Source organism: Camelina sativa, chromosome 4 (genome assembly GCF_030686135.1).
Source record: "Camelina sativa cultivar CO46 ecotype springtype chromosome 4, ASM3068613v1".
NCBI lineage: Eukaryota > Viridiplantae > Streptophyta > Magnoliopsida > Brassicales > Brassicaceae > Camelina > Camelina sativa.
In genome coordinates, this window is record NC_141883.1 from 30,251,140 (window position 1) to 30,279,036 (window position 27,897).

At 39.5% G+C, this 27,897-nt stretch overlaps 8 protein-coding genes across 24 annotated transcripts; 4 read left to right on the plus strand and 4 right to left on the minus strand.

The window, feature by feature from the left end:
* Window positions 1-74: 74 nt before the first annotated feature.
* On the plus strand, window positions 75-4,452 carry LOC104782722 (uncharacterized). Of its 13 annotated transcripts, none has more exons than XM_087511811.1 (13): window positions 75-466; window positions 557-619; window positions 971-1,055; window positions 1,142-1,198; window positions 1,439-1,514; window positions 1,730-1,778; window positions 1,895-1,983; window positions 2,060-2,129; window positions 2,236-2,321; window positions 2,418-2,900; window positions 3,066-3,213; window positions 3,396-3,472; window positions 3,565-4,452. In XM_087511811.1, exons 1-10 carry the CDS (start codon window positions 203-205, stop codon window positions 2,458-2,460), a joined length of 882 nt encoding a protein of 293 aa, XP_087367937.1. In that variant the 5' UTR covers window positions 75-202; the 3' UTR covers window positions 2,461-2,900; window positions 3,066-3,213; window positions 3,396-3,472; window positions 3,565-4,452. The 13 variants fall into 13 exon arrangements, with proteins under 13 accessions (XP_087367937.1, XP_087367939.1, XP_087367938.1 ...); XM_087511813.1 differs by having other exon boundaries at window positions 3,396-3,468; window positions 3,562-4,452; XM_087511812.1 differs by having other exon boundaries at window positions 3,396-3,468.
* Window positions 2,600-4,333, minus strand: LOC104782723 (cytochrome P450 93A3-like). Its single transcript, XM_087511810.1, has 2 exons — window positions 3,412-4,333; window positions 2,600-3,323 (listed from the first exon to the last, which is right to left on the minus strand). The coding sequence occupies exons 1-2, from the start codon at window positions 4,321-4,323 to the stop codon at window positions 2,787-2,789; spliced, it is 1,449 nt and encodes a 482-aa protein (XP_087367936.1). The 5' UTR covers window positions 4,324-4,333; the 3' UTR covers window positions 2,600-2,786.
* Window positions 4,453-4,565: 113 nt separating the features above from the next.
* On the minus strand, window positions 4,566-6,237 carry LOC104782725 (protein POLYCHOME). 2 transcript variants are annotated; one of them, XM_010507736.3, is made up of 3 exons: window positions 6,101-6,237; window positions 5,462-5,869; window positions 4,566-5,347 (listed from the first exon to the last, which is right to left on the minus strand). In XM_010507736.3, exons 2-3 carry the CDS (start codon window positions 5,852-5,854, stop codon window positions 4,958-4,960), a joined length of 783 nt encoding a protein of 260 aa, XP_010506038.1. In that variant the 5' UTR covers window positions 5,855-5,869; window positions 6,101-6,237; the 3' UTR covers window positions 4,566-4,957. The 2 variants fall into 2 exon arrangements, with proteins under 2 accessions (XP_010506038.1, XP_010506039.1); XM_010507737.3 differs by having other exon boundaries at window positions 6,124-6,230.
* Window positions 6,238-6,762: 525 nt separating this feature from the next.
* Window positions 6,763-13,467, plus strand: LOC104782727 (DExH-box ATP-dependent RNA helicase DExH13). The gene has a single exon (XM_019245027.2). The coding sequence runs from the start codon at window positions 6,973-6,975 to the stop codon at window positions 13,342-13,344; it is 6,372 nt and encodes a 2,123-aa protein (XP_019100572.2). The 5' UTR covers window positions 6,763-6,972; the 3' UTR covers window positions 13,345-13,467.
* Window positions 13,468-13,482: 15 nt separating this feature from the next.
* LOC104782726 (transcription factor bHLH130) lies at window positions 13,483-15,894 on the minus strand. 2 transcript variants are annotated; one of them, XM_010507739.3, is made up of 6 exons: window positions 14,942-15,894; window positions 14,473-14,729; window positions 14,162-14,341; window positions 13,952-14,017; window positions 13,780-13,848; window positions 13,483-13,693 (listed from the first exon to the last, which is right to left on the minus strand). In XM_010507739.3, the coding sequence occupies exons 1-6, from the start codon at window positions 15,426-15,428 to the stop codon at window positions 13,634-13,636; spliced, it is 1,119 nt and encodes a 372-aa protein (XP_010506041.2). In that variant the 5' UTR covers window positions 15,429-15,894; the 3' UTR covers window positions 13,483-13,633. The 2 variants fall into 2 exon arrangements, with proteins under 2 accessions (XP_010506041.2, XP_010506040.2); XM_010507738.3 differs by having other exon boundaries at window positions 14,473-14,732.
* A 3,275-nt stretch (window positions 15,895-19,169) lies between these two features.
* On the minus strand, window positions 19,170-22,278 carry LOC104782728 (receptor protein kinase-like protein ZAR1). The gene is made up of 2 exons (XM_010507740.3): window positions 20,643-22,278; window positions 19,170-20,048 (listed from the first exon to the last, which is right to left on the minus strand). The coding sequence occupies exons 1-2, from the start codon at window positions 21,934-21,936 to the stop codon at window positions 19,408-19,410; spliced, it is 1,935 nt and encodes a 644-aa protein (XP_010506042.2). The 5' UTR covers window positions 21,937-22,278; the 3' UTR covers window positions 19,170-19,407.
* A 980-nt stretch (window positions 22,279-23,258) lies between these two features.
* Window positions 23,259-26,974, plus strand: LOC104782729 (transcription factor bHLH48). Of its 3 annotated transcripts, none has more exons than XM_010507741.2 (6): window positions 23,259-24,166; window positions 24,252-24,365; window positions 24,469-24,534; window positions 25,620-25,688; window positions 25,785-25,856; window positions 26,621-26,974. In XM_010507741.2, exons 1-6 carry the CDS (start codon window positions 23,690-23,692, stop codon window positions 26,765-26,767), a joined length of 945 nt encoding a protein of 314 aa, XP_010506043.1. In that variant the 5' UTR covers window positions 23,259-23,689; the 3' UTR covers window positions 26,768-26,974. The 3 variants fall into 3 exon arrangements, with proteins under 3 accessions (XP_010506043.1, XP_087367219.1, XP_087367220.1); XM_087511093.1 differs by having other exon boundaries at window positions 25,626-25,688; XM_087511094.1 differs by lacking the exons at window positions 25,620-25,688; window positions 25,785-25,856; window positions 26,621-26,974 and having other exon boundaries at window positions 24,469-24,764.
* Window positions 26,975-27,248: 274 nt separating this feature from the next.
* On the plus strand, window positions 27,249-27,834 carry LOC104782730 (uncharacterized). Its single transcript, XM_010507742.3, has one exon. It carries the CDS (start codon window positions 27,299-27,301, stop codon window positions 27,641-27,643), a length of 345 nt encoding a protein of 114 aa, XP_010506044.1. The 5' UTR covers window positions 27,249-27,298; the 3' UTR covers window positions 27,644-27,834.
* The last annotated feature ends 63 nt before the right edge of the window (window positions 27,835-27,897 follow it).

Genomic DNA, 27,897 nt, shown 5'->3' on the forward strand with positions numbered 1-27,897 from the left:
AGAAGGAAGAGACAAGAAGAGAGAGAGAGAGTGTTATGTTACAGTGTGTGCAACCACATGGTAATTATCATACGCCTTCGTAAGGAATAATGGGCCATAAAATCCGGCCCATTAAGCAACCCTTTGATAAAGTTTATTAGTTTCTTTCTTCTCCGACTCAGTTTTCCACCGGCGACGAGATTTGAAGTCGTCGTTTCAAACAATGGATGATTTGGCTGCTTACTACTCTCACTATAATCTACCGGTGAATGTTCCTCCGCCGCCGCTGGGAATGGCTCCGATTCCGATTACTCCGGCTCATTCTGTCTATCTGCCTGCACACGTGTCTATTGGAGGTCGCGATGAGGTTCGTACGCTTTTCGTGGCTGGACTTCCTGAAGACGTCAAGCCTCGGGAGATCTATAATCTCTTTAGAGAGTTCCCAGGATATGAGACTTCGCATCTTCGGAGCTCAGATGGAGCTAAGGTAAATCCTTTTTTCGGGATTTTGTAATTTGGGTTTAGGGATGATTGGATGATTAAGAGACTGAGAATCTTACTGTGGTTGTTTTGGTAGCCCTTTGCATTTGCTGTGTTTTCGGATCTGCAGTCAGCTGTAGCGGTGATGCATGCTCTCAATGTGAGTACAAATTTCTTCGGAACTTGCTGCTGTTTCAATTTCTAGCTGATGTTTCTACTTATGTGAATGATTGATTTGGGGATATTGCTTAAGACATGTCTCTGAAGCTAATTTAGCCGGAAAGAATGAAAATTTGGGTTTTATATAAGTAAAGTTGGTGTCTTTCTGGTTGTTCTTATTCACCCTAAGTAACTTGAAATCGTTTCAGTTTCAAAATTAGATAGCTGGTTGCATTGTTTTGGCACGAATGAATTTAGCTGTTGCTATTTACTTTAGCTTGAACTAAGAAACTTTAGAAATTTATTTATGAAGACCATTAAGCTATTTTTGTCTTTATTTGTTTCCTTTCAGGGAATGGTATTTGATCGTGAAAAGCATTCTACTCTTTACATTGATCTTGCCAAATCAAACCCCAAATCTAAGCGATCAAGAACAGGCAAGTAGCAGGATTCTTTCTGTTCGGTAGCTCAATAAAAGTTTGATCTTCGCTTATGTGTTTATTTTCTTTTTGTTTTGTGGTAGATGATGGTTGGGAAAGCTTGAAAAAACCCAAGTCTTTGAGCACCACTACTGAATCTGGTAAGATACTAAGATCATTGGCACAAGCCTTTCTGGGGCTTCTAGTGACCTTTTGTATTTTATGTTTCTTGTATCTGAATATGTGTATTGTATTTGTCGTTATGAACTTCACAATCCCCACGCTCATGCATGTTAGCTCTTTCTGGTTTAAGATTTCACACTTGAACTATAAGTGCCGTCAACATGGTTTCACGTTTCTGAAAAGCTCACACTGCACATTCTTGTACATTTGGGCACTAGCAGGTTTTGGCAGCTTTCACACTCCTGGAATGAGTAGTTCTGCTTACAACACAATTGGTTATTCACATGCACAAAGGTCATCGGCACTACTTGAGCACATACTTGTGAATGCGTAGATTCTGTTTCTTTGTTGCACTCACTTTTCTTGTATCTCTTCCCTGAAATCTAACTTACTTAAGGCTTAGCTGAACTGGTCATAGCCCCCATGCACTGGATATGAGAGAGCTTGTTCTTCCTTAGCTATTACCTCAGGAAACTCAATGTCTCACTATATTCTTTTTGTTCGTTCAGTCAAGGAATTGCTAATGTTGCTGGGAGGGCACCGACTACTGGAAAATCTGTAAGCTTCTGCCTATTTTATACTTTCATATGAATATTGCATTCTGTTTGGACAAAAAAACAGTGAGGTAAATTATTTATTACCATTGGACATGACGATCTTTGTTCTTTTGACAGAATAATGTGGCAGATCCTTGTCCAACACTTTTCATAGCGAATATGGGACCAAATTGCACCGAAGCTGAGCTAATTCAAGTTTTCTCGAGGTAAGGATACTCTATTCTTCACGCAAAACTGTAACCACTAGGGATAGTTCATAGTTTTCACTCTTTTTCCTGTCAGATGCCGTGGATTCTTGAAACTGAAGATTCAGGGTACGTACGGAACTCCTGTTGCGTTTGTTGATTTCCAGGTACAGCTCTCGCAATATCTTTTTCTGAAAGAGTAGAGGCAGATCCTATTTTGTTTAAAGAGTGAACTGACTCTGACATGTTTACCTTGATATGTGGGTTTTTCAGGACATCAGTTGCTCAAGTGAAGCACTACATACTCTTCAAGGCACAGTGCTTTACTCATCCCTCACTGGGGAGGGTTTGAGGCTGCAGTATCCTTCACTACTACTCATTTTAATTCTTTGTGTTTTTTTTTTCTCGTGGGACTTTACCGCTATTCCAAGAATATACTTAACAAGCAATATCAGATATGCTAGATCACGGATGGGAATGCGTAAGAAGATTAATTAGTGTGAAAAATGATTACGCTCTGATTCGTAAAGATAAAGTAGAATGCCATGTTAAAACGGCCTAGGTACTGAACTTTGCTATATGCATATGTAGTTACAGTATGCAGATGTATTATTTATCATATTGATTGAAGGGACCATATTGGAAAGCAAGTTTTATGTAAGAGCTTTGAAATGATACATAATTATGGTTCTTTTATACATATACTTCTTGGGTAAAAAGCACTTAGAAAGTTAGAAGGTATTAAAGTGATCCACAGGGTTGCACACAAGTGGTCGAGCCATCTCAGCAGAAAAACCAGAACCTTGGCTCAGATCGACCTTCTGTCAATCAACACTCTTCCAGTCGAAGCGCTGCACCAATGAACCCACACCTATATGCATCATATTCATGGCAAGGGATGCTCCTGGACATCCTCTTCTTCCACTCCCAAACGGAAGGTAACGGAAATTCTGTCCCTTGAACTCCATCTGATGTTCACCTATCTTCTCTTCAGAGCTCTCTAGAAATCTCTCGGGAATAAATCTGTCTGCATCCTTCCATTGTTCTGAATCTCGCATGATTGCATAGACATTTACGAGTACACGTGTTTTTGACTTGACAAGGCACCCGTTCACCTGGCAGTCTTCTGCGCATTCTCTTATGATCAGAGGAGCTGAAGGGTGGAGCCTCAAAGTTTCCCTTAGGACAGCTCGGAGGTACGGGAGGTTAGGAACGTCTGATTCATTGACCAGTCTTTTACTTCCAACAACGGTATTGATTTCTTCTCGTAACTTGTTGAACGCTTGTGGATGGTTTAGTAGTTGCCCCATTGCCCACTGCATTGCTGCTGCTGATGTATCTGTTCCCGCCATAAAAACATCCTACAAAAGTTTCATGCAGCAGAGTTTTATCATATCAGAATAATCAAATTGAAAAATGGATTCTATTGACAGGTGAGAGGAAACATACCAGCAGGAAAGATTTCATGTCATTCCTCGTTAGCTTCATTTCAGCAGTGGGATCTCTGTATGTTTCCAACAATATATCCAAAATATCCTTTCTGGTACCATCTTTAATTGTCGTGTTTGCCTCACGTTCCTTCATAATCCTCTCTACAAGCAGGTCATATTTTTCGATTACAGCCACTAATCTCTTCCCGTTCCCTGAAAAATCCAGTAATTTCAATGGTCCCAACACATCTCCTACACTGATCTTCCCCGCAACCTCTAAACTTGTCTTCACCAGTTTCCTTATCTCTTCCGCTTCATCATCAGTACCTGAACACCTCGTGCTCATCGCCATCCTGCAGATGACATTGTTGGTGTATTTTATGAACTGGCTACTCAAGTCACAAGGCAACCCTTCTCTGCAACACTTAGCCACAGACTCGACCAGCTTCAGTTTCTCTTCCTCACGGATGTCAGCGAATTTCTCCAGCTGTGGAACAGCAAGAAGCTTAGTCATGCACAGCTTCTTCATGAACCTCCAGTAACCTCCATACTGCGCAAGGACGAATCTGGACCCTCTATACTTGAAATACTCAGCAGAACCAAACTCAGGTCTCGAGGAGAAATTAAGCTCTTGCTCCTTGAAAATTTCTCTCGCCACCGAAGAGCTGGAGACCACAACGCACTTAGAAGCACCGAGACGTATCTCTATGAGTGGGCCATACTTGCAAGCTAGGTTCTGGAATGAGACAGGCAATACTTTGCCTATCAAATGAAGGTGACCAATGAATGGTAAAGCTGAGGGCTGTGGCAGCTTCGTAGCAGCCATTGAATCTTGCTTCTTCAAGAACCATTTGAAGAGAGCATAAAGCATGAATGCAAAAACAAAGGATTTGATGAAGATAATAAGGTTAGTGTTTAATTCTGGATCCATTGCAGGTTTTATTGATACAGTTTATAATGTGTGCTTGTATTTATAGTTTTGTAACCAGACACAGACGAATCTTGTTTATTAGATTCTCATTGTAAAGAATACAAACAACAGATGTGACCTTTTACCAAATATGTGCGAGTCTGTGACGTAACATATACGAAAAAATGTTAACTTCAGGATATTGGTATTTTTTAGAAAACACAAGGCCTTCCCACAAGATTGTGACAATTATAGGCAATATATCTCAGGCAAAAAGAACATCTGCAATTTCCACCAACAAAAACAAAATTGGAAACGTCTATACAATCTGTTTTACTTGAATTAAGAAGACATCATCATACATCTCTACTGAGGGAAATTACAAAAAGCCTAAAAGCAAAAAAGGTTCCCAACATAAATCCGTGAACTATCTAACAGTTATCTCCTCCTATGATATTATCATCAGAAGATGAATCTCTTACTATGTCTTATCATCAGAAAAATGATAGAAGCTCCCTGCTATATATCATCAGAGTGATGATTGACCCCTTTCTAGTAAGATATCATCAGAGTAGATGATCTACCACTCTTTTATATCATCAGGAGATGATGTACTCACTGTGCAGGCATACCTGATTCCTAAAAGTCAATATCATCATCGCATCGACATTAGCGTCCGAACCCTTTTCTCCCTTTCTGCTCTCTTAGCACTAGGAGTGCTCTTCATTTTCTGAATCTCTTCCATCACAACCTTCTCGACTTTATCAATAGAGTTGAGGAGCTTCTTCTGTGGAGTGAGGGCATCTTCTTCCCCTGTATTCTCTCTAGTGATATCAAGCAGAATCTGATGGACTTTAGCAGTTGAGGGTGGCCAGGGACGCTTGAACCCAACCGATGGACCAGGAGTGACCATAGAGTAGTCATGCTCGAGCTGAGCACCCGACAATGGTACTAGAGAATCAAGAACCCCAAGCTGTTGTGGAGTTGGAGTCTCAATATCTCGGCCAACGCCTTCTCCCATACGAGCTCTCCTTCTCTCAATAGCCTTCAAAAAGAAGTGTGTAGTTAGAATAAATAGCCAGGCCAAGCAAAGCCTTTTGAACCAAGATACTAATCCCAAATCAGATATAAACAGATTCAAATTGGCTATGTAACTCACCCTAACAACAGCGGAAACATCACGGAGTGGGGTTCTTGGATACCAGGAAGGTAACACAGAAGTTGAGGCACGAGCCCTTCCACGCCTAGTAACACCCAAGCTAGTGTTCTCTCGTCCCTGTGGCGATCTAAATTGAATCTGACCTCTTCTACCACCACCAGCAGTCCGTCGAATACCGAAATTACCCCTGACAAGCCCATCTCTTCCCATCAAAGATCCTTGACCAATCGACCCAAGTCCTGTAGCCTCCGACGGCACTCTCTGAACCGGAGAACCAAACAAATGGTGATGTGTAGCTGCTGGTTCGTCAATTAAAATGCCATTCGAGCGTCTGTTGAGAAACGCGGCTGGGTAATCAACTGGTCTTTCTATTCTATCTCTTGCTTCCGGCATTTTGATTCAGCACCTCTGCGTTACAAATCGAAGCACGAAACCATTAAAACACACAAACCAAATCTTGTTCTCCATTTTTTTAATCTAATGTTCTTAAACTTCATAAACACCAAGAAATGGAGAATTAAAGCCCAGTCACATGACAAAAAAAAAACACCCTAATTCTAAACATTAACAGTTTTATCAAGAGAACAGCATCAAATCAAATCTATATACTACCAGCGACAATCGAAAGATGGAATTTACCTAAATGAATCTTCGATAGATACCTTCGTGAAAGCTCCGACCGGCTTCGTGAATAGTAAAGTGGAGAAGGGGACAAAGGGGAAAAAGAGCTTTTGAGAGAGAAACGATCTGGCAAAAAAAATTTGAGACCATCTTCTTCTTCTAGGCGGGTTTTATAATTGAAAATGAAAATTTTCGAGCTCGCACGTGTCTTAGAGTTTTCACCTGTGTGCAAATTTTTTGAAAATTTTCATCTCACGCGGGATAAAAAATTTCGTCTTTTTTTTTCAAAGCGCACACAAAATTCGTCAAATTTTGTCAGATTACACTTTTGTCCTTCTATCTTTGACTGGGCTTTCGGCCCAATATCTGCGCCTTTACTAGAGACCCATTTAAGTTTTACGTTTCACGATAGAATCCTCACCGTTTTACAGAATCCAACCCGCTGCTTTACCAAATTACCAGAGATAACCGGCGTGCCTATCGATCGGTCCATGATTTTCTCTGATAATCCGGTAACACTAACCAAGAACCCACCTTTAATCATGTAGTTAGACGGATCGAACCGGAGAATTCCATGATTTGGAGTTTGAGTTTGTGACCGACAATGTATAGCCGGTTTTTTTTAAAAAAAAAAGTAAATTAGGTTATGTATATATATATATATGTTAGTTGTAAAAAAAAAAAAGATAAATCGTGTCCGTCTGAACTTAGTTTCTTTTTCCATTAAGACGATCAAAAAGCTTGGGAAGACGATTCTCGATCTCGACGAAAAAGAAGCGAAGAACGTGACTGAGAGGTAATAATAACAGAAGAGGTTATCGTTCCGGTTTTTGTTTCGTTTCATTGTTCTGATTTTTGTGAATTTTGGGGTTTCTGTTTCCGATTTGGTGATGGCGAGTTTCGGTGGTGGTGATATGAATGAATCTTCTGGAGAACCGGAGAGTCTCAGGGGAAGGATTGATCCTAAATCCTTTGGTGATCGTGTTGTTAAGGGGAAGCCTCTGAACAAATCTAAGAAGAAGAAGGAGCGTGATGTTGATGATTTGGTATCTGCTCGTGAGGGTAAGAGACGTCGTCTTAGGGAGGTGAGTGTGCTAACTGATACAGATGATGGTGGTGTTTATCAGCCCAAGACTAAGGAGACGAGGGCTGCTTTTGAGTTTATGCTTGGTCTTATTCAAATTCAATTGGGTGGGCAGCCTCTGAATGTTGTTTGTGGTGCGGCTGATGAGATTTTGGCTGTTCTCAAGAACGATTCCCTCAAAAGCCATGAGAAGAAGATGGAGATCGAGAAACTACTGAACGTTATTTCTGATCAAGATTTCAACCAGTTTGTTACGGTTGGGAAAATTATTACGGATTATCAAGAGGTTGGTGATTCTTTAATTGGCTATGCTAGTGAGGATGATGTTGGTGTCGCTCTTGAGTTCGAAGAAGATGATAAGGAGGAGAGGGATCTGCAGGAGGAAGAAGAAGATGATGAGGAGGATGAAGATGCTGTTGAACCTAACAAAAGTGGAGGTTCCCAGGTGGATGCAAGACATGGAAAGGAGGACACAAGTCTTAATGTTCAGGACATTGATGCCTACTGGCTACAGAGAAAGATATCTCAAGAATATGAGCAGAAGATTGATGCACAAGAGTGCCAGAAACTCGCACAAGAGCTGCTTAATATACTTGCTGAGGGTAGTGATAGGGATGTTGAGATCAAGCTGCTTGAGCACCTTCAGTTTGAAAAGTTCACTCTTGCTAAATTTCTGCTGCAAAACCGTCTGAAAATTGTGTGGTGCACCCGTTGGTCTAGGGCAAGAGACCAGATGGAGAGGAATCAAATTGAGGAGGAGATGACGGGGTTGGGACCAGAGTTGGCAGCGATTGTGGAGGAGTTGCATGTAAAAAGAGCAACAGCCAAAGAAAGGGAGGAGAAACGGGAGAGAGATATCAAAGAAGAGGCTCGACTTCTTAAGGATAATCATTCTGGTGGTGATGGAGACAGAAGCATGAAAAATGTTGATTTAGAGAATGGTTGGTTGAAGGGTCAGCGTCAGGTGCTGGACCTGGAGAGCCTTGCTTTTAACCAAGGTGGTTTCATGAGGCAGAATAAGAATTGTGAGCTTCCCGATCGCTCTTACAGAGTTCGTGGCAAGGAATTTGATGAGGTTCATGTGCCATGGGTTTCTAAAAAGGTTGATAGTAATGAAAAGCTTGTGAAAATAAGCGATATGCCAGATTGGGCCCAACCAGCTTTTAGGGGAATGCAGCAGTTGAACAGGGTTCAGAGCAAAGTGTATGGGACTGCTCTTTTTAAGGCAGAGAACATTCTTCTTTGTGCTCCAACTGGTGCGGGGAAGACCAATGTTGCTGTGCTCACCATATTGCACCAGCTTGCATTGAATATGAATCCAGATGGAACATTTAATCATGGGAATTACAAAATCGTCTATGTTGCACCTATGAAAGCCCTCGTTGCTGAGGTTGTGGATAATCTATCTGAGCGCTTGAAGGATTATGGAGTTACGGTGAAGGAACTCAGTGGGGATCAGTCCCTTACTGGGCATGAAATCAAAGAGACTCAGATAATTGTTACAACGCCAGAGAAGTGGGATATTGTCACCAGGAAATCGGGAGATCGAACTTATACTCAGCTTGTGAGACTTCTTATAATTGACGAAATTCATCTTCTCAATGACAGTCGAGGGCCTGTGCTTGAAAGTATTGTTGCTAGAACGCTTAGGCAGATTGAAACCACAAAGGAGCATATTCGTCTGGTGGGTTTATCGGCAACACTGCCAAATGATGAAGATGTGGCGTTGTTTTTGCGGGTGGATCTTAAAAGTGGGTTGTTTAAATTTGACCGCAGCTACAGACCTGTGCCTCTTGAGCAGCAGTATATAGGAATTAATGTGAAAATACCGTTACGGAAGTTCCAATTGATGAATGAGATTTGTTATCAGAAAGTATTAGCTGGTGCTGGGAAACATCAAGTCCTTATTTTTGTCCATTCCAGGAAGGAAACAGCAAAAACTGCTAGAGCAATACGGGACACCGCAATGGCAAATGATACCCTCAGCAGATTCTTGAAGGAAGATAGTCAAAGTTATGAAATTCTTCAGAGTCTGGTTGGACTTCTCAAGAATAGTGACCTGAAAGAGCTTCTGCCTTATGGATTTGCAATTCATCATGCTGGGTTGACAAGGACTGATCGCCAGATAGTTGAGGATCAATTTCGTTTAGGAAATTTGCAAGTGCTGATTTCCACGGCAACTCTTGCCTGGGGTGTGAATTTGCCTGCTCATACTGTCATTATCAAAGGAACCCAAGTCTATAATCCTGAGAGAGGGGCGTGGATGGAGTTGAGTCCTCTAGATGTTATGCAGATGATTGGTCGTGCCGGAAGACCTCAATATGACCAACGTGGGGAGGGAATCATAATCACTGGATACAGCGAGCTGCAGTATTATCTTCGTTTGATGAATGAGCAACTACCAATTGAAAGCCAGTTCATCTCCAAACTTGCTGATCAGCTCAATGCTGAAATTGTGCTTGGGACCGTTCAGAATGCTAAAGAAGCTTGCCACTGGCTTGGCTATACATATTTATACATCCGCATGGTTCGTAATCCGACACTGTATGGCTTACCGCCTGATGCCCTTGCAAAAGACGTATTATTAGAGGAGAGAAGAGCTGACCTGATACATTCTGCTGCTAATATCTTGGACAAGAACAACCTGATTAAGTATGACAGGAAAAGTGGACACTTCCAGGTTACTGATTTGGGACGCATTGCTAGCTACTACTACATAACCCATGGAACAATAGCTACATATAATGAGAATTTGAAGCCAACAATGAGTGATATAGAGCTTTGCCGTCTGTTCTCACTGAGTGAGGAGTTCAAGTATGTCACTGTTCGACAAGACGAGAAGATGGAACTGGCAAAACTTCTGGATCGTGTACCGATCCCTGTCAAGGAAACACTAGAAGATTCTGATGCAAAGATCAATGTTTTGCTGCAAGTATATATTTCAAAGCTAAAGCTCGAGGGTCTTTCTTTGTCATCTGATATGGTTTATATTACCCGGAGTGCTGGACGTCTCCTACGAGCTATTTTTGAGATTAGTTTGAAGAGGGGGTGGGCTCAACTGTCTGAAAAAGCTCTTAACTTGTCTAAAATGGTAGGGAAGAGGATGTGGAATGTTCAGACACCACTCCGGCAATTTCTTGAAATTCCAAAGGAGGTTCTGATGAAGTTGGACAAGAATGATCTGGTGTGGGAGAGATACTATGATCTATCTTCACAGGAGTTAGGAGAGCTTATTCGTAATCCTAAGATGGGCAGAAAAATTCACAAGTTCATCCGTCAGTTCCCAAAACTGAATCTTAGAGCACATGTTCAGCCGATTTCTCGTTCTGTTCTACAAGTGGAGCTCACCGTGACACCTGATTTTCAGTGGGATGACAAATTACATCAAAATGTTGAACCATTTTGGATAATGGTGGAAGACAGTGATGGTGAAAAGATACTTCATTACGAGTATTTTCTTTTGAAAAAACAGTACATTGATGACGACCACACGTTGAACTTCACTGTACCAATCTCTGAGCCAGTTTCCCCACAGTATTTCATTCGAGTGGTTTCAGACAAATGGCTTGACTCGCCGACTGTGTTACCTATATCTTTCAGGTATCTTATTCTTCCAGAAAAGTATCCACTACCTACGGAGCTACTGGACTTGCAGCCCCTCCCGGTGATGGCCCTAGGGAACCCGTCCTATGAAACTTTGTATCAGGATTTCAAGCATTTCAATCCAGTGCAGACTCAGGTCTTTACTGTTTTGTATAACACAAGTGACAATGTATTGGTTGCTGCTCCCACAGGAAGTGGGAAGACTATATGTGCGGAGTTTGCTATATTGAGGAATCATCTTGAAAGACCTGATTCTGTAATGCGTGTTGTCTATATTGCACCTCTTGAGGGTATTGCTAAGGAAAGGTTTTGTGATTGGGAGAAAAAGTTCGGAAAGGGGCTTGGTTTACGGGTTGTTGAGTTAACTGGGGAGACGGTATTAGATCTTACTCTGCTTGAGAAGGGTCAGATAATTATAAGTACTCCTGAGAGATGGGACGCTCTGTCCCGAAGGTGGAAACACAGAAAATATATTCAGCAGGTTAGTTTGTTCATCGTTGATGAGCTTCATTTAATTGGGGGTCAAGGTGGTCCAGTATTGGAGGTAATTGTCTCAAGAATGAAATATATTTCAAGTCAGGTCGGGAACAAGATGAGGATTGTTGCATTGTCAACTTCCCTTGCAAATGCCAAAGATCTTGGGGAGTGGGTTGGGGCCAGTTCATGTGGCATTTTCAATTTTCCGCCTAATATTCGCCCTGTCCCACTGGAGATCCACATTCAAGGGGTAGACATATTGAGTTTTGAAGCGAGAATGCAGGCGATGACTAAGCCAACATACACTGCCATAGTCCAGCATGCCAAGAACAAGAAACCGGCTATCGTTTTTGTCTCGACCCGTAAACATGTCCGCCTTACTGCTGTGGATCTGACAGCATACTCACACATGGACAACATGCAGAACCCTGAGTTCCTGTTAGGAAAGCTGGAAGAACTAGAACCTTTTGTTAACCAAATTTGCGAGGAAACTCTGAAGGAGACTTTGCGCCATGGTATTGGCTACTTACATGAGGGTTTAAGCAGTATTGATCAGGAGATTGTGACTCAGCTTTTTGAAGCAGGACGGATTCAGGTGTGTGTAATGTCTAGTTCATTGTGTTGGGGTACTCCATTGAAGGCGCATTTGGTTGTTGTAATGGGAACACAATTCTATGATGGACGGGAAAATTCTCATTCGGATTACCCCATCTCCGAGCTGCTCCAGATGATGGGGCGTGCTAGCCGACCTCTGCTTGATGACACTGGGAAGTGTGTGGTCTTCTGCCATTCATCACGTAAAGAGTTTTACAAGAAATTTCTGTATGAAGCCATTCCAGTTGAGAGTCAGTTTCAACATTTCTTGCATGATAATTTCAATGCAGAAGTTCATTCCGGAGTTATAAAAGACAAGCAAGAAGCTGTGGATTATCTTACCTGGAGCTTCATGTACAGGAGGCTTCCCCAGAACCCTAACTACTACAATCTCCAGGGAGTGACCCACAGGCATTTATCTGATCACCTCTCAGAGCTCGTTGAAACCACTTTGTCTGATCTTGAAGTGAGTAAATGCATAGATATAGAGAATGAGTTGGATCTGTTTCCTCTCAATCTTGGTATCATTGCTTCATATTATTACATCAATTACACAACCATTGAGCGATTCAGTTCTCTCTTGGCTTCCAAGACCAAGATGAAGGGTCTTATTGAGATCTTGGCTTCAGCTTCAGAGTATGACTTGATTCCTATACGTCCTGGTGAAGAGGACGCAGTTAGGAGACTCATCAATCACCAGAGGTTCTCGTTTGAAAACCCGAAATGCACAGACCCTCATGTGAAGGCAAACGCGCTTCTTCAGGCGCATTTTTCAAGGCAAAAAATCAGCGAGAACCTGGCAATGGATCAGCGTGAGGTCCTCCTATCTGCAACTAGACTTCTTAATGCAATGGTCGATGTGATATCGAGCAAAAATTGTCTGAATCTTGCTCTGTTAGCTATGGAAGTAAGCCAGATGGTGACTCAAGGCATGTGGAATCGAGACTCCATACTTCTGCAGCTTCCTCACTTCACAAAGGACTTAGCCAAAAGGTGCCAAGAGAATCCGGGGAATAACATCGAAACCGTTTTTGATCTTCTGGAAATGGAAGACGACAAACGCCAAGAGCTTCTCCAAATGTCAGACGCTCAGCTTCTTGACATTGCCAGGTTCTGCAACCGCTTCCCCAACATTGACCTTACATACGAGATTGTGGGCGGCAACGAGGTAAGCCCTGGAAAAGAGATCACATTGCAGGTAATGCTGGAGAGAGACATGGAGGAAAGGACAGAGGTGGGACCTGTGAACGCACCAAGATATCCCAAGATTAAAGAAGAAGGTTGGTGGCTAGTCGTTGGAGAAACCAAGACAAACCAGCTGATGGCCATCAAGAAAACCCCTCTGCAACGGAAGGCGGAGGTGAAGTTGGAGTTTGCAGTACCAGCCGAACCAGGAAAGAAGTCGTATACTCTCTACTTCATGTGCGATTCTTACTTGGGTTGTGACCAGGAGTACTCTTTCACTGTTGATGTCAAAGATTTTGCAGATCAGATGGAAGAATGATTTATGTTTTCTAGTTAGTTTTTTCCTGTCTTTCTTTGTTCTTCTGGTCATTAGCTACTTGTCTGATCTTACCTTTTGTAGTCCAACATTTGAAAGCGAAATAAAAGAACAGATTAAGTCCTATTTTATTGCTTAGGATTTTGTTGAAAGCATATACTTTTCTTCTGAAGAGCTTACATAGACAATTTGGTCTGTTTCGGCTAAAAAATATTCAGACATGACATTGTTTCTATCTTATCCTTCTCTCTGCTGTTTTTTTGGGTCCTATCTATACACACTTTGTTGCGCACTATATTGACTTCTTCTCCTTGTTCATGCACTTGCAGTTAGCTCTGTTCTCGTATAAAATCTGTGTAAACCAACAAAATCCAATTCAATAGGTTTAAACTTAAGACCGGCCCTTTGTTTTTTTTTTCACAATGATAAGGAACTTACCTTGTACTGTCTTTGTAAGTCTTTGATGTAATCAACAGCTAAATCCAACATATCCGAAGTGTTCGTTTGCTGTTTCAACATAAAGAAACCAACATCATTGAACCTAGTCAACGCAAGGGAAAACAATTTGTTTAAGATCAAAACTCATTACAAGAAGTTTCAGAAACTGTACTTTGTCCATGTTAGGAACAAGTTCTTGTAATTTCCTCATTCGCTCGCTTATCCGTGTTCTTCTTACCTGACACAATTGATAAAAGAATTTGGTTTTAGGAAAGAAGACACTTTTCAAGCATTAATTTGACTTTCTATATTTATACTAGACTATGTTTGAAAAGGACTTCTATTGACATGTAAAGATGGTACTTTAACTAGTTTAAATTACCCTTTCAGCGATGCTTCGAGGATGTGTAGCGCAGCCACGTTTTGCTCTTATTTTACAAGGAACAGAATCTTGTAACTGAAGATATTTATCCACTGAAACCATGTCTGAAGCTGTCGATGATGACTTCGGTAGACTCAAATGATGTGACAGTAACTGCATTCGATTCCCGGAGTCACCGTTCTGCACAAACCATCAAAAAAACATCATTCAATTCTCTAGAAATCAAACTCCACTTTCAGCTATTGAGCTATGTATATATGTCTAATGACCAACCAAATAACCAAAATAAACCGGTTAGAGAAGGGATGTACCTGAGCTCCTAGAAACAATTTCCCATCGTCATCAGTTTCTCTTTTAAGGGAGGATAAGTTATCAATGAAGTTGGAAGGATCATTCCAATGGCTATACTGAAAACTCGTCTCGGGTGAGATTTCAGGTATCTGAGAGAGCATTCCAAGTGAAGAAGGTAGCCTTGAAGAGATGCTGCAATGGCGTCTTAATCCGTTGGAATTAGATGGACTCACTTCATCTTCTTCGTAATTTATCAAATTCCTCATTGGACCATAACCTGCTATAGTAGCAAAGTGTAATAGCAAAAACCATCAAACACTTACTAAACTGTTAAATCCAAAGTGCTTACCTAACTTTATAAATTGACAGATCAGATCTTGTTTTAAAAACATTCAAAAATCTTGAATCAAGGATTGAAACATATATATATATATATATATAGAAATATGATTTCAGACTTTCTAAAAAAGGAAGAGAGTGAAACGGTACCGTTTTGGTCAGAGAGGTTAGTGAACATTCCGGCGGGGGAGCTGCTTTGCCGGAGAAGATTGGATTCAACTGGTTTCGTGTGGTGATGATTATTCATACCAAGAAACTGATCCAACCCAATAGAGTTCATCATCCCTTTACTCTGCCTCGGGTAATGCGGCGGCAAACCCAGAAAACTCGACGGTTCAGGCTGAGGCGGCGGGAGAGTGGCGGCGGCGTATGAAACAGAGGTGTTGTTAGTTAACGAAACAGGAGACTTATTATCTTCGAACTTAAGTGAAACACCGAGATCTTCGTTTACGCCATCAGAGGTAACGAATCTAGAAAGCAACCTATCTGAGGAGTCGTCGAAGCCACTCTTGTCTTGGTCAACGAAAGAGGCGAGAACAGAGCTAGGAGCTGATCGAAAACGAAGAAGACCACCGCCCAACCCAGAAGAAGAAGAAGATATGTGATTCGGATCGTAAAGATGATTACTTGAATCCATTAATCAAATATATAAAAAAAAAAAAAAACACGACAAGCTTTCTCCCCTGTTTTGAGTGCTCTGTTTTCTTGACGTTTGAGAAAGAACAAATTTTGGAGAAACTGTTTCTTAAAGTAACTTTTTCCAACGTCTAACTATTGATATGAATCTAAGCTTGTCAAGTTCTTGGTTGTGTGTCACTTGGTTGAGAAGTAAAAAACTCGATCTTGAGGAGCTGTAAGCAGGTGTGTGTTGTAGAAGTAGGATATGGAGAAGAAGATGATGATAAAACCTTGAAGATGAAGCAAAGGGAGAACGGTGAAGAGAGGAGAGAGAGAAAGAGAGACGATTATTTATCGTCTTTTTTTTTTGTTTTTGGGTTTCTGAGTTTCAGAGTCCAACTTTTAATTGCTGAAGATAGCGGCGGATCGAAAAGCAAACAAAACCCAAAATTATAAATTTGAGAAGAAAATAATAAAATGAAAAAGAAAATGTTCAGAGGAGGACGTCGTTTTAAGCCGCCTGTGAAGCTGAGTCACGGAAATGCCTTTTTCATTTTTTATATTTTATTTTAAAATTTTATACAATTATTATAAAATGTGAATGAGAAGAAACTGTAAAATTTTAGATAAATTACATTACTTTATTATACTACTCGAATACAACTTATATATATATAGTATACAAGAAAAGCTAGCATGTGAAGTAAATACCAACCCTAATCAATTTTTTTGACGAGTTACTGATGAACCCGTGACAAAATTATTTCTGCTCTACATTATTTCATTTTTATACTACATTTCCTGTTTTTTTTTTAATTACTATATCATGACTTTCTTTTTTTTGTCATCTATGATATGACTTTAGTTTTTCTTTATTTTTAAAAATATATGTGATGATGTTTCTACGCTAATTAATAACACACGAACAAAAATATCTTTATGTTTGTGTGGGCAATGAAATCCCCTAGTAGGCCATACGATTATAACAAGATCGTATGTTCAATGTTGTGTCGGTAGTTTATAACCGATGTAATAGAATTTTCCAAGGATAGAAAAAAATAATAATAAATAATAAGGGATGTAATATTTGTTTGGTCTTCTGTCCAAAAAAAAAAAAATAGTTAGGGACATTCATTTATAACTGCTTGGTTACCGAATTTTTGTTTTGCTTACTATCCATAATCATAGAGTTTATCCGTCAGCAAACTGTACTGACAAAATCTAATATCGAATTATACAATTTAGAATTTAAGATTGTCCCATCAGAATAACAAAAGTCAGAAGTTAGATCTTAATATAGTTAAGACACAAAAACATCCTTTAAGTAGAAAGAAAATTGTCGGACGTACAGTTTTGTAATAAGAGTCAAAAAAAAAGAAAAAAAAAAAGAAAAAAATTACGTAGCTTTCAGGGTTCTCACGGAACCGAACCCATTATTACAGGTACACTGCTTACGCACACGATCGTGACGGAGGATATTGACGCCGTTAACACGCATTGGGAACGTATCGTAAGCTGGCGTCTGACTGGCCAAGATTTGGTGCACGACTATAATGCATATGTGATATACGCTACTCTTACACACGAGAAAAGATGATAATAGGTACCAAAACTTTAAAAACCTCTCATTGGTCCAGGAAACGATAGAATGACTTGACTCTACGTGAACGATACACACGAGATTACGCCTCGTGATCCAAATCAACGTCCGCCGTCGTTTCACACTTTTCTTTTCTTTTCTTTTTCTTCTTTTTTCCTATCTCATTATAAATCTTATCTTTTTTATATAACTTTAATAATTCACGAGCCTAGCCGCAGCGCCGTCTTTCTAAAATTTAAATCCATCAAAAGTGACCTTGTTTGTATTACCAATATTTCAATTCAGCCCTTTAATGGAAAATTGATACTTTTAAAAACTGGTGTCTAGTGGTTACGGTTTTCTAAAACCAACATATTCGTATCGTATCAATCTGAATTTTTAGCTTTAACATTGTTAAGAACAGGAAAATAAAATAAGAAACCGAAACCATACTTAAATGATAATAATAATAATATCGTTTGATGAACCGAACCATCGAGTGGATTGGGATGAATTGCTTTGAATGTGAATTTATTCTCTATATTAGCTGTTTCACTCTTTTTATATGGGGACTATGGTTTATGTAAGGCCCTATATATATGTGTTTTGTATTCTGTAGATGGATATATATATAGATTGATGACATTGACATAAACTAGCTTACACAATTTAAAAACTGCGAGCTATTTAATAATTAATCAACAAGAAGACAAAATTGTATGCACAAAGCACATGCACATACATAATACTACTACTATTTAAGTATAAGTGATATCTTAAGTTGTTAACATACAATAATATTTCATGGGAATCAAGTACATATGTTGGGGAGAGAAGATATCTATATCATGTGTGATATCTAAAATTTGTACAGGCAATATCTAAACTAAACTAATTTAATCACGAATGTGTGGACATATCGATCTGATCTGATTCGTACATAACAAAACTGCTTCTTTCAAATCACAACAGTATCTCCTCAAAGGAATCTAACAAATATTTTCCAAATCATTACACCCAAATGTTCTCAAGTGCTCTCACTTCGAAACAGGTCATACTCTTTTAGTTTTTGTAAAGTCGTACATAACACAAACTCTTCATTGTTGAAGCTATTTTCGAAAAAAAAAACTCAGTGGTCTCACTTCTAAATGCAATGGATAGAACACGGAAAACACCCAAAATAAAAAAGGAGAAAAAGAAATGGAGATTAAAGATGCAAAATAGGACGTATTAAGAAGTGCAATTTAAAGATTTGGCCTTGTGAAAATTATAAAAGCAAGATCCCGTCCGTGGCTTTGTGGATGGGAACATGGACACGTGAGACCCCGTTAGCTTCTTTCTCTATGGTGTATAGATTTTGTTTTTCTTATTGTTTGATAGTATTTGAATTTTAATATTTTAAAAAAAAAAAAACGATTCCCCAACAATTTATTTATGTTCTGCAAAAAAATAGATTACATTGATAGAAGTGGGGAATCGTGGTCCAGGCTTTGGCTTTTTATAATGTCAACAAGCTCAAAAAAGGGGGCCTTCTCCTATTTTATTTTTTCTTCAAAAGGAACTTCTAAATTAAGCAAGTGTTCCTCTCCTTTTTTAATTTAATTTTCTCGAGTGGGCTGCTAAATTTGGAAGTAATCAATCGTGCTGGGGCAAGATATGTTTTTTTGTCATGAAATCTTTAATTTTTGGTTTATAAAAGTCATACTTTTTGTTGTGAATATGAAACAAAGGACCAACGGTGGGATATGATCGTGTTTGATGTTCTGACAAAAATCTATATTCGAAATAGATTTGATTTTGCCTTTCTTTCATTGCTAACGATCGGTTCTAAATTCATTTCTCGCAACTCCATGCGCAAGAAAGATGCAATCATGCGATTGAGCTTTTTCCTGTTTGTTGATTAACTATTCCATTACATAGTTAGAACCGGTCCACTGAAAAGCATCTGAGTTTTCTTTTTTTCCTGTGAAGTTACTATGATCTTTCAAAAATTTATGTGTCTAATCAAAATCGAATCCAAGTTTTGAAATACATATATATAATTATAAAACCACTTAGTGTTATATTAATATGATTCTCTAGTACTTTTGGAAAGAGAGGATCTATCATGCAAGGACTGTCAACGTAACTTTGTAATTTTTTATTCAAAGTTATAGTTTGAGAGGGTTTTTGAAACAGATATTTATCAATTTTCATGTTCATTATTATCCATATAAGATTCTAGCTAGACAACCAAACGCTCTTCCTTAGGAGACAAGGAATAATATGTGATAATAAAGAGATACACAGCCACTTGATACGGAAATTAACCATAAACCCTTCAGTTAAACTCACCATAGAAACTACTAAAACTCCATTTTGCCTGAGATTAATTAACATACACAATTAATACTACTTCCCTGATTCTTTCAGAAAAGGTTTAGTCCGATTTGATTCGACCTAGACTCTCAGACACAGATCTCATCCTAGGGCGCATCTCCGGGTTCATTTCCGTGCAATTTAAAGCGACATGAATGGTTGCAAGAACCTGTTTATCTTCGAAACGCTGTCGTAGAAGCTTCGGGTCTAAGATCTCAGCCAACAACCTTTCTTCCTTGTGCCACTTCCTCAAAACATTCACGAGTTCTTCTCCTTCGTTTTCAGAGGAACCATTAGGTAACCGACCAGTCAACAACTCCAATAGAATCACACCAAATGAATAAACATCGCTTTTCTGAGATGATTTGCAACCAGAAGAAACTCGGGCTTCGGGTGCAAGGTAAGCAGCTGCGGGAGCTGAGAGCGAGAGTCTTGCGGAAAATGCTTGGTCAATGCTTTGCGTTCTGGTTGATATTGAATCATCAGTGAGTTTAGGATAACCCGAAACCAGACGCGAGAGACCAAAACCTGAGATGTGAGGGTGTTGCTCATTATCTAACAGGATTTTGCTTGATTTAAGGTTGCCGTGTACATACTTTCTCGAACTGTATTCATGTATATACATCAAACCCCGAGCAGTCCCTTGTGCTATACGTAACCTCTCGCCCCAAGAGAGTGGAGGCCGAGTATTTGAAGGTCCACCTACAAGAAAAAATCAAACGCCGTCTCAGAAAACCAGTGATACCGATACGCAATGCCTCATACATATAATGCTAACTAAACTTACCAACGCATACACATACAAACTTACCAACGCACCAAAAAGAAATCTGCTTTATGTCACATTAAACACTCTCTAAAGTACCATCAGCTCACCTAAGTGACCTAACCTACTTAAATTTTCCCATGAAGAAAACAAGACCACACATCACAATTCACACACTATAGTGCTCTATCTAATTCAAAATCTCCCATAGAGAATCAAATCTAGATGTTTGTTTTTTTGTGGTAGGTAGAGAGATCGCTGCTTGTCCTCGACCTCTACTGTAGTTACAATACTCAACACATGTAAACACAGTAAAGCTTTGAACAATAAAAACAAGGAGAAGAAGCCAACAAGTTAGTCAATACAAACACAATCAGACAGAAACAAAAAAAAAACTCTGTACTTTATAGTCCTATCCTATCTACAGAGCAAGTACAAATTAAACCTTGTACTTAGTGGTTGATTCGATTGATGCAGAGTTAGCATTTAAAAAAATTGAAAATTTAATAGCGAGATTAGTGTTTTATTACCATGTAAGGCAGAGTACAAGCTGCCATTGTTGATGAAATCAGTGATGAGAAGCTTCTCGTCCTCTGCATAGTAGTAAGCTCTAAGCCTTACGATGTTAGGGTGATTGATCCTACCAATGGTCTCCACTTCATTCACAAATTCCTTAAACCGCCACGTGGCGTTGCCGTCGCTGAGTCTTCTAACGGCGACAACGGTGGAGGACGATTCAGCCGCCACTACTCTGTACACAATCCCGCTTCTGCTCTTGCCTATCACGTAAGCCGAAGCTCTCAGCAAATCCTCAAGCTCGAGCTCGAATCCTTCGTCAAACGCTACGAATTTACCTTCTTGCCCTTCTTCGTCTAACTCCGAGACCACCGTCGTCGTCGTCGTCTTTGTCTCTGTTTTGAACCCGTCGGAGGAGCTTAGTTTCTTCCGGATTAGCCATACGGAGATAGAAACAGCTCCGATTACAATCGAAACGCCAGAAATCAGAGAAACCGTCACTGATCCGGTGATCTGCTGCTTCTTCTCCTCTTTTGCGTCGTCGTTGCTTATTACGCTAGGGTTTGGTTTCTGGAGTTCCGGCTTCGAAGTGACGGTTTCGATTTCTTCGCACGGCGTTTGCAATGGTAAGCCGCAGAGATGAGAGTTTCCCGCGAACGCGATTGGTCCTTGATTCAACAGAGATCCCACCTGAGGTACTTTTCCGGTGAGATTGTTGTGACTGAAATCTAAGCTGACGTGAACCGGAATTCGACCGTACGACGGTGGAATCTCGCCGGTGAATCGGTTATACGAAAGGTTTAGAGTTCCGGCGAGGCTTCCGAGTTCAGCGAGTGACTCAGGGAGTGAACCGTTGAGATGGTTAGAGGAGAAATCGAGGTGGTTGAGAGATGTCATGGACTTGATTTGGACCGGGATTGGACCGGAGAGTGAGTTGTGAGAGAGATCGATGTACCGGAGCTTGGTTGCTGCGAAGAGACGAACCGGTACGGTTTTGGAGAAATTGTTGTGAGCTAGATCGAGCCGGTTCAGCGAGTCGAGTAAACCGAGTTCTGATGGAATGTAACCGGAGAGACTTTTCCCCAAGAGTACAAGTGAAGTGACTCGGCCGTTTGTGCAGACGATCCCTGACCAATGGCAAGGAGTCGGGTCGGATTCAGACCAGTGGGTCATCACTCGGGTCGGGTCGTTATCGACGGCGGATTTGAGAGCTAGTAAAGATAAACCGTCGGAATTGAGCGAGGAGCAAAAGCTCATGCAGACAAAGATTGAAGAAACAAGAAGTGAAAGAACCCAAAGTAACTTCATTATATCTATTTCTTGTTTGTTATAAAGAAGCAACGAGAAGTTGCTGCAGAGGAAAATGATAAACAGTGAAGACGAAGGAGAAGGATTATAATGGGAGATTTGACCGAGGTTGGTGGATTCTTTTATGGTTTTGATTTCATGTTAGCAACGTGGAGTAATGTAGTCATGAACCTCATGATCAGTTTTTTTGAATTCTTGTGCGTAGGAATATGATTTCAAATGATAATAATATAATATACTGTAAACTTTTTTAAATATATAGTATATTGGGATTTGCGTTTTGGATTTTTGTGGTTCTTTAATTATTTATCTGTAAACGTTTTTTATAAGTTTAGTTATTGATTGATGCAGGTGCCTTGTTGTCACATTTATAATTTTTGTCTTAAAGAGTTGATGATACTGTTACTGTATATAGGGTGTCTAAAGGGTCATTACAACTTAACTACAATATATTAGTACCACTAAGAAATAAAAATCCGGAAAAGATATATCAACCATTGAGAAAAAATTAATTTGCAGTTGTATATTAGTGGAGAATGGTACAGTAATCACCAATCATATGATCATTGAAGAAAAAACATAAAATAAAAATAAAAGTAGGTATCTTTAAATGCTTAAAATCTTTTAACTCATATAGGACACTTTGAGGCTTGAGCCATGAAAAAATTGTACAGTCCTACCAGATCTATAATTATTTTACTTTTTACAAGATATAGCTGTAATTAAAAAAAAGTTTAAAACATGTTTAAGATTAATTTGAAGATAATGGAACTCTATTGTATAATCTTATTACTAAAGGTGGAGGGATCATATGTGTCTAGTTTTGGAGCTATGAATTTGAATTCTGTTGAGAATATTTATTCAAATTAAAGGAGGGAAGAGTGGATTGTGTCAGAGAAAACCATTAACCAACCGACAAAGTAAACCACACACAAAGATGCATTTTGAAAAGAAAAAGAAGCCACTTCTGTTCTGTTCTAATCCTTCTATTCGTATGGGCACTTCTGTAAATAAACACGAGGGGAGTCACATATTCCATTGTTGGGTTTATTATTTCAAGGGTGAACAAACGACCTTGACCCAAAACATAAAGAAAAAATATACAGTAGAACCTATATAAATTAATACTTGTTATAAATTAATAATTTTTTTGGTTTTAAACTGGACTGGGGTAAAAAATGACATAATTCAATAAATTAATAAAATAATATTTTTTTTATAAAATTTTATATAAAATTTTTGATAAATTAAAATCTCTATAAATTAATAAAATATTGCGATTCCGAGTTTATTAATTTATATTGAGGTTTTACTGTATAACCGAACGAAGCCCAAAAGGCCCATAAGGCCATAACGGTTGCGATCCAATCAAAGCGTCCTTCTCTCTCTCATCGTCTCATAAATGAGAGTATTATTTTCTGTCTCTCTCTCTATAAAAATGGTGGCTTTTATTTAACAAACAGAGACGCACTCCACAGCTAACGTTGCTTTCGTCCCACTCCAAATGGCTCTTCTGTAAATCTTTTTACCTCCTTCACACACTCTTACGAAGAAGAAGAAGACTTTTCTTTCTTCAGGAAGCTTTACGAACTTAAAATTCCCCATCTTTTCTTTCTCAATTTTGCGAATTTTCCGAGTCGAACGATTTTGCGAATTTTCTTAACTCGAACGAGTTGATCAAGTCGGTCGGTTCTGGTTTTTCTCTGGATTTCAATTCGGTTATTTCCGGTTAAAGCTTTATTTTTTTCCGATTATGGATCTGACCCAAGGGTTCGGAGCTAGATCCGGCGTTGGACCGGTGACCGGACTTGAATCGCTCAATTTCAGCGACGAATTCCGCCAATTGGTGACGACGATGCCCCCGGAGAATACCGGCGGCTCTTTCACGGCTTTGCTCGAGATGCCTGTGACTCAAGCCATGGAGCTTCTCCATTTCACGGATTCATCGTCTTCTCAGGAGGCCAACATTACCAAACTCGCCGGAGATAATATCGCTCCTCCTCATGACCCTTTCGCGACTTTGACTTTTCCTTCCAACTCCCTTCTCTTGGACCGCGCCGCTCGTTTCTCGGTGATTGCTACTGAGCAAAACGGATATATCTCCTCTGGCGATACTCCGAGCTCTAGCGCGAATCTGGACGGAGGAGTCAAGGCCGAGCCTGCTGAGACTGATTCAATTTCGGAGAATCAGAATTCGAAACACAACAAGAGGAAAGAACGCGAGAAGAAGGTGATACTACCAAATTGCTCAAAATCAAAAACACTTTGATCCAATAACGAGATAGTTTCTAACTCCTTATTTCATTAATTTCTAGGCTAAAAGCTCGATGAAGAAGACGAAGAGCTCCGTTGAGGCAGACAAGTTGCCGTATGTTCACGTTAGAGCTCGTCGTGGTCAAGCTACTGATAACCATAGCTTAGCAGAGCGAGTAAGTAATTTACATTTCTCACAAGTAAAGCATGGTTGTTGTTATATTAGTTTTTTTAATTAGTGGCTACGTTAATTAATCATTAAACTCTTCTTGATTATAGGCAAGAAGAGAGAAGATAAACGCACGAATGAAGCTGCTACAGGAACTGGTCCCAGGCTGTGATAAGGTTTGTCTTTAGATTAGTGACCTTTTTAATCAATAATTACATCTTCATTTGTGATTAAAGACAGAATCTTTCTTTATTAGACCAACCCCCAAAAAAGTGAATTTGAAGATGTGGTTTGATAAGAGGTTAAATCCTTTTCACTTTAATAATATTGTAGTGCTAAGTTCCGCTTATATGAAAAGGAAATTTTTTTGTGGTGTGTCAAAAGACCAAAACCACTAGTTTGGTAATTTCAGTTTCTTGAATATCTTAACTTTATTTTCGTGTGGGGAAGAATATCTCACGGGTCACAACCATTTAGGTTAAGTAGTAGTAGTAATACGGAAGTGATGTGACATTGTTCAATAGATTATTGTTTCGTCTTCCCAAAGTGTATTCATTGAGCTTGAAGCTTACTCCATAAATGACTATAATGGATTTATGATGTGGGAATGCTAGCTGGACTGTTCCCTTGAGGTTATGGGTTGAGGGGACAGATTTTGGTGGATAGATCAAGGTCAGACTGGGTTTTGGGGTCCATCTTTCGATAATAAGTGGCAAAAGTTGCAGGCTTGCAATGGAGGGTGAGGAGTGTAGTATCGTCTCTAAGAAGTTTGGTATCTATCAAGTAGAAAGAGGGTGAGGAGTGTAGTATCCTCACTAATATTGTTATATGCTTTGAGTCCCACATTACCTAATTGGTTGGAAACATGATGTGACACTCCTGCCGACAGCTAACTAATCGATAGATATCTTGGAATTTAGCAGCAATTATTGGTGGAAGGAGATGATGATAGGTGACAACTCTTTAAGAGTTTGTCAAATCTGTGGGGCTCTGGGGCTTGATTGTTTGTTCATGAAATCTTTGATAATTTCTGGAATTCATGTTTCTAAACGAGAGATGTTTGCTCTGGCAAACTAGTAGAGTTGTTGAGATTATAAAAGCCGTTTACGTTTTACATGGTAGGACTAACTTGTAGATTTTTTATGGCTTAAAATTACTTAAGAATTCTAATAAAGATATAGCTGCGTAGGAATTCTTTGCTTCTAAAGTTGTGGCTTGTTCTTCTTTATGGTCTTGACTTACCAGAAAGCTTGGCCTGCAGATTCAGGGAACTGCATTGGTTCTGGATGAAATCATTAACCATGTGCAGTCTTTACAGCGTCAAGTGGAGGTAGAACTTTTTGTTGTTAACTGCAATTAAAAGTAATAAGCTAAGCAATGTGTGATTAGTGCCACAATGTCACATAACTGCTGTTCTTCTTTTCAGATGCTATCTATGCGACTTGCTGCAGTAAACCCCAGAACTGACTTCAATCTCGACACCATATTGGCTTCAGAAGTAAGTATCAATCAACTAATCACATAGGAAAAATTAATGTTGCATGTGATCTTCTTCTACAATAAAACCCTTCAGTTTAATATTGACTAGACAGAGACTTCCCTTTGACCATGTAGCTCGTTTAAACCATAGGGATAATGTTTCTGTAAGTAACCTTTTTAGTTGTATCACAAAAAGAGAAACTTTTGGATATTTATTGATCCAACATTAATCAACCCTATTCTAGACTAGGCTTAAAGAAGAAGAACAACGTGGGGGAAATAAATACACAGACCTTACAGAAATGTAGTACAAACAGAGAGATCAAGGATTCAAAAAAGTATATTGAAAGGACTCATTAGTCCTCTCAATTATATCATACAGAGGGAAAAAAAAGTAGTCAGAAACACGGACCACCTTTGCTCTGTGGTCTATGATACTGTCTTTTTTTATATCCTTGCACAATTATTTTTCTGTGGGTCTCAGTCTTAAAGTTATTGTTGCTTCAAGTTTCACCTATCTACTAATCAAATAATCAAACTTTTGTTTGTCTGCAAATAACTTCTTATTAAATGACCTTCTTCTGTTGCAGCTTGTGCACCATTTAAGAACCATGCCCTACTCATTAAAAACCTTGTTCAGTTAGGATAAATTACAGTACAAGAGAGCTGGCTTGTTGACTAGATAGATAGAGAATCTAGGATGTTAAAATTAGTCATCTCTAAGTGAAGCTGATATGTTTTACGAATTGAGTTGATGATTGAAAATCCAAATCCCTTTTGCAGAGCGGCTCTCTTATAGATGGTAGCTTCAATGGAGAGTCTTATCATCAGCTGCAACAATGGTCTTACGATGGCTACCATCAGCCGGAATGGGGAAGAGAAGAAGATCATCACCAAGATTTCCCAAATCAGGTGAAAATGGAGCTCTAAAGTTGGAAACACTTTGACATGCTTGTGTATATATATAAGAGTTAGTATATCTCTCTAAAGTCTCGATTGTTGAATTAGAGGTAGAAGAAAATGGTTATGATTGTTTCAGGTCTCTCTGTTCATGGCCTTTCTATATATATTTACCAGAATTCAGAATGTTTCCCTTAAAAGAGAAGTATATGAAGATTTGATATGTTACTCTGGCAATACGATGTCGTAGATTGAATATAAGCCAATCTTCGTAAACCGTCTAGTCACCCAAATAATAACCGAACAGAACCGATATCGATCGAACAGAACATTTTTTAAAGCCAAACCGTATATAAAGTGAGAATACCGAATCAAACCGGATAATCGAAATTGAAACCAACATATAATTTCCAATTAAACCAACACAATTTGACAACCAAACTAAATTTCTCGGTTTGGTTCGGTTCGAATTAGACCTTTTTGTAGGTCGTATATAGGTGGAAACTTGACAAATCTGAGTATTTCCTTTTTGCTTATAACAAAAATATCGGAACCAAAGCGATGCCGTCGACGCAGTCCTTGACCGTCGCAGCGAAGACGCTACGGAATCGGATCTTCTCCAGGTCTGGATCTACATCCGCCGGTCCGAGTCGGTGGGCGACACCAGGTCACGAGGAAAGACCCAAGGGTTACTTTATGAACCGGACTCCTCCGGCACCAGGACAGTCGAGAAAATGGGAAGATTGGGAGCTACCTTGTTACATCACGAGCTTCCTCACAATTGTTATCCTCGGCGTCGGGCTCAATGCGAAACCTGATCTTTCAATCGAGACTTGGGCTCATCAGAAAGCTTTAGAGCGCCTTGAGATGGAGAAGCTCGCCACCGCTGGAGATTCGTCCGATTAAAGCATCACCGGAATGCTTGATTTGGGTATGTCTTAGTTCCCAGGGGGATTTGAAGAGTTCTTTTTTTTTTTTTTACCCGTTTGATGACGATCACGAAGACTGGAGAGTTAGGGTTTGGTTTGGCCCTTGAACTTTTGTTTCGATTCTCCTTTGTTTTTGTCGATAATGATGAAATAAGTGTTCTTTTTTAACTGTTTAGACGCAATTGCCTTCATTCTCTACTTCTTATGACATTTCTCAAATTTGGTCACTTT